The 4811-nt window shown below is 44.5% G+C and overlaps 1 protein-coding gene across 1 annotated transcript in view; it reads left to right on the plus strand.

Moving 5' to 3' along the window:
- LOC142489965 (thiol S-methyltransferase TMT1A-like) overlaps positions 1–1725 on the plus strand; it is a 27001-nt gene extending 25276 nt beyond the window's left edge. Inside the window, exon 2 of the mRNA XM_075591651.1 lies at positions 1310–1725. Within this exon, the coding sequence (XP_075447766.1) occupies positions 1310–1549 (240 nt within the window). The 3' untranslated portion in view covers positions 1550–1725. The remainder of the gene's footprint in view (positions 1–1309) is intronic.
- The last annotated feature ends 3086 nt before the right edge of the window (positions 1726–4811 follow it).

Here is a 4811-nt window from a genome sequence, read left to right on the forward strand (position 1 = left end):
TGCTCTCTCTCCCTCTGCTCTCTCTCTCTCTCATGTCTTTCTTCCTTTTCTTATGTATATCTCTCTTACACTTCATTTTCTGTATCTCTTCCTTCCTGTATCCTTTCCTTTTCATGTCTGTTTGCGCCCCTGTGATTTAACCCTTCCCCTTCCTCTCATCTTTCCCAGCGTATCTCTCAGGCTGCAGCTCCAGCCCCACGCTGTACTACTTGAGGCCCTGCCCACCTACGGAGGTTCTGTAGAGGAAGGAAATACAGGTTATACAGCATATGTTAGCGGTCTGTGTTCACTAGGAAACAGGGCTACATATATATATAGGGCTACATATATATATATATATATATATATATATATATATATATATATATATATATATATATATATATATGTGTGTATGTGTGTATGTGTGTGTGTGTGTGTGTCAACAGTTTAAAATATGAAATCACAGTTTATGCTGAAATTACAGGCTTCAATTCTTACAACAGTACCGCTGTTTTGTCTAGGTGACAATATTTTATTATAATAAATGTGAAATCAGAACTGTATGAACCACTCTCTAGGTACTAAGGGCTGAAAAAGTGGCTCAGTGAGTAAAGACACTGACTTTGAAGCAACGGAACCTATTTCAAATCCCAGTGTCCGCTCCTTGTGATCTTCAGCAGGTTGCTTTATCTCCCTGTGCCTCAGGCACCAAAAACATAGATTGTAATCTCATCTAGGCAGGGACTGTACCTATAGAAATTGTATGTGTTGCGTGCCACGCGCTGTATTGTAATTACAAAGCGCATTTGTCCCATTGGGAGAAAAGTGCTATATGAAGTAAAATTGTCATTACTCAAATATACTTTTATTTCACATTGAAATCCAGAAAGCTATATAGTACCATCATCTGCCGCCCCATGGCACTTAACTGGTGCCACCACCTCCGTGCTGCCGCCCTCCGTCTTCTTCGAAATTGCAGTGTCAAATGATGCTGTGAATGTCACGAGGCGGGACGTTGCCATGGCATTGCCATGGCAACCAGCCGACGTGTGACACCACAGCGTCATTTGACCCTGCAGAAAGAAGGTGGAGACAGCAGGAAGGAGGAGGCAGAAGCAGGTCAGGAACTTCCCATCAGACCTTCTAGGCCAGAGAGCACAGCCTCTATAGGAGCGGAAATATTTGCCACCCCCAAATTTTGCCGCCTTTGGCCCGGGCCTTTCGAGCCAAAAGGGAAATCCAACACTGAGTGCCATTTAGTTGTGCAAATGAAATAGAGATGCAGTTTTTCTTTCTGTAACAAGTTTCTGTGTGCTTTGCTTTTCAGGGTGGGGCTTTCTATTTCTTGGAACATGTGGCATCCACGGATGAATCCAGCTGGATCTGCTTTTTTCAGAAAATTCTAAATCCAACCTGGAAACTGATTTTAGATGGCTGTGACCTAAGAAAGAACACATGGAAAGATCTAGAAGGAGCTAAATTTTCTCAGTTGAAACTGCGTCATATAAAAGCGCCAATGAAGAATAATCCTATAAGTCCTCACATCACTGGATATGCTGTGAAATAACTGAGGTCAATGTACCACTCATCTGGGTCTATTTAGCAAAGATTCCTATTTGCAAACCTGGAGCAAAAATGGGGATGGGTGGATTTGGAATCTGGCCATCCATTCCCAATCACCACTATATATATATATATATATATATATATATATATATATATATATATATATATATATATATATATATATATATATATATATATATATATATATATATATATATATATATATATATATATATATATATACACACAATATACTTATATCAATATATATTTGCCTCCCTTCTCTTCAGTTAATAAATGCACTGCTCATTCTATCTATATTTTGGATTAAAACATTTTGTTCTTCACAGAACCATAATTTTGTGTTGCCTCAAGTTTTGTGCAACTGTCCAGTAATATTGATCATTATAGGCTAAACTGTTAGGAATTCCAGGCATTATTGAAATCCCTGCTCTTTGATTGGTCAAAATTCAGGGCATTATTCATTCAGTAATGCTCCGTATTTTTTAGCCAAGTTTTAATTTCCAGCCAATCAGCTTTCACGTGTCATGTACTGAGTGAGAGCAGCTCTCAGACGGTAGAGTTGATTGGATAGGAGGCACCAGCCAGGCCCTAACTTCTCCCCACACCTGCCTGCAGAGAACTCCACTCTGGAGACACTGAGCAGTAAGGAGAATTACTGCCTATGTGAGAATAGAGCAGTGCGGGAGTTGGTGTGTGTATATATTATAGCACCCTGCTATTTCCCCATAGCCTGGCACATAAGTCCTGGTAATAGCAGGCAGTGCTAGGGTTAATAATAGCCACCTGGTGAGTCATATCCCCTGTTGCAATATAATTGTAGCAATTTACAGGCTCATGCCTGAGCTTGTAAGCTGCTGGGACCACATGACAGGATGAGGGCCCAGCTACAGTTTTGAGTATGCCAATCAGAGTAGTATGGTCCCTCCTCCTGTATAAAGATCTGGGGATCCTCCAAATTTGGCAGTTGGTGTTGGTTGTTCTGCCTGATCCCTTAAGTGAAAGGGTGAATCTTGCCTAACCCCTTAGGCGGTGAGGGATATGTCCAGTCCAGGTGGGGGCCTCAAGCTCTTTAGGATGCTTAGTCCTGTCCTGCCCAGGGAAAGGATGATACCCCTGGGCCAGGATATTCCAGATGGAGATTCAGGCAAGGACGTGTTATGGGGAGCAATAAAGCAAGCTGGGTGGCATTTACTCTGGGTTAAGTAGGGTCCAGAATGGTGTACCTCTATTGCATGAGTGTCAGTGTGCAGTGTGCCTGTCAGTGCGCTGTGTGCCTGTCAGTGCGCTGTGTGTCTGTCAGTGCGCTGTGTGCCTGTCAGTGCGCTGTGTATCTGTCCGTGCGCTGTGTGCCTGTCAGTGTGCTGTGTGTCAGTGTGCTGTGTGTCAGTGTGCTGTGTGTCTATCAGTGTGCTGTGCAGGCCTGCAACAGGGTGTTCTGCTGGGGTTGGCGGCCCTCCCGCAGCAACGCCCCCCCCCCCCCAGTAGCAGCCACCGGCCTGCCCCAGTAGCAGCCACTGCCCCCCCAGTAGCAGCCACCGCCACCGCCCCCCCGCCCCATTGCAGCCACCACCACCGGTCCCCCCAGTAGCAGCCACCAGCCCACCGGCCCTCCCTAAGCCACTGGCCCACCGCCCGTCCCGCAGCCACCGCCCATCCCGCAGCCACCGCCCGTCCCGCAGCCACTGGGCCTGACCTGAGACCAACTACACATGTAGTCCAGCCCTCTCTAACTGGGTGGTTAGCTAAGCTAATTACCAACCCCAAATATATATATATATATACACACACATTATTGCAGATATATAACAGTCCCAAAAGAAAGTCTTACAGTATCTGTCTCTTGTAGCTGTAGGGTAAGCCTCTTTGCTCTCCTGGGTCAGGTCCTGGGTCAGGACCTTTGTGTGCTAAGGCCATTTCTGTTGGGAATTGACCAGTTACAAAATACTTGTTCGGACATCGATAAAGATAAGGCACTATTACAGAAGGAGGCCTACTGGATGTTCACCTTGGACACGGTATTCCCAAGGGGTCTTAATGACTTCCTATCACTTAATTGTTTTCTGGAGAGCAGATGATATACTATTGTGTTTTATTTTAGGCACTATACTTGCTGCTGCTGCTGACCTACACCACGTCCCTTCCTTCTCTTTCTTATTGAGAAGGTTGGTATGGCTAACATACTTTTTAGTTGTTTTGATAAGTATATATTGGATTGCCCTTTCCTAGTAACTTTATTTACTAAATGTTAGTAATTTTTAGTGGTATTAATTTAAGTCACTGTGGTAATAGCAGCCCTTTGTAGGGTACTCTTTACTGATATATGTAACGGGTAAACAATGTGTTAACCCACCAGGCGCTCAGAAATACACAATGCTGTTGAATGGTATTATAAAGGTAATCTTGGGACACTGGTTATGGCAACCCCCAAACAGGTGAGTATATATACAGTCCTTCCCAGCAACTTGCTTGTATCAAGCATCAATAGTGTTAAGATATGAAGACTCACTCACGAGTGGGGTTAATGGCGCCGCAACATCCAGGTCCTCGTGACTTTTGTGGAACCACAGGTCCTTCTGCAGTGACTCCTCTGTGTACTAGGAAATGCTGGATCAATGTGGCGCCGTGACGCCGCGAGCAGCCGACACCTCTTCCAGCCGCCAACCCTGCACCCGCTCCGTCGCGGTGGGTGGTCATGTGACCGGCGGCAGTGTCGTGACTTCCGGGTTCAGCAGGAGCACCAGTGCAATACCAGCAACAGCCCGGCGTGCTAACGGCAGTCAGCAGTGCTATGGAAATCCTCCCCCAGGAGGTGTAGACGCAGCACAGCCGAGATGAAGAGATGAGAGAAGGCTGATGTAGTGACTATAAAAAACTTTATTGGCACAGTGTGCAAACGGATCCTCTGACGCGTTTCAGCCCATCAGGCCTTTGTCAAAGAGTGATCCGTTTGCATGACAAACACCCTATTATAGTGTGTGTAAATAGCAGCACCTGTATCTGTTGCCCAAAATTAATGAGCAACAGGTGCATACCGTCACACACCCACAACATGAATGTAAAGTTAAAAAACAATTAAAATAATGACCAAAAAAGTGTTATCCAAAGTATATATGTGTCATATGAAAATAATCATATTACGCAAACATATGTTACACAATGAAGAAAAAAATCAATAATAAATTGGTCACAATTAAAAACAAAGCTGAATAAGATGGTGTGCACACAAATGCCTAACTAAG

This window comes from Ascaphus truei, chromosome 3 (genome assembly GCF_040206685.1).
Source record: "Ascaphus truei isolate aAscTru1 chromosome 3, aAscTru1.hap1, whole genome shotgun sequence".
NCBI lineage: Eukaryota > Metazoa > Chordata > Amphibia > Anura > Ascaphidae > Ascaphus > Ascaphus truei.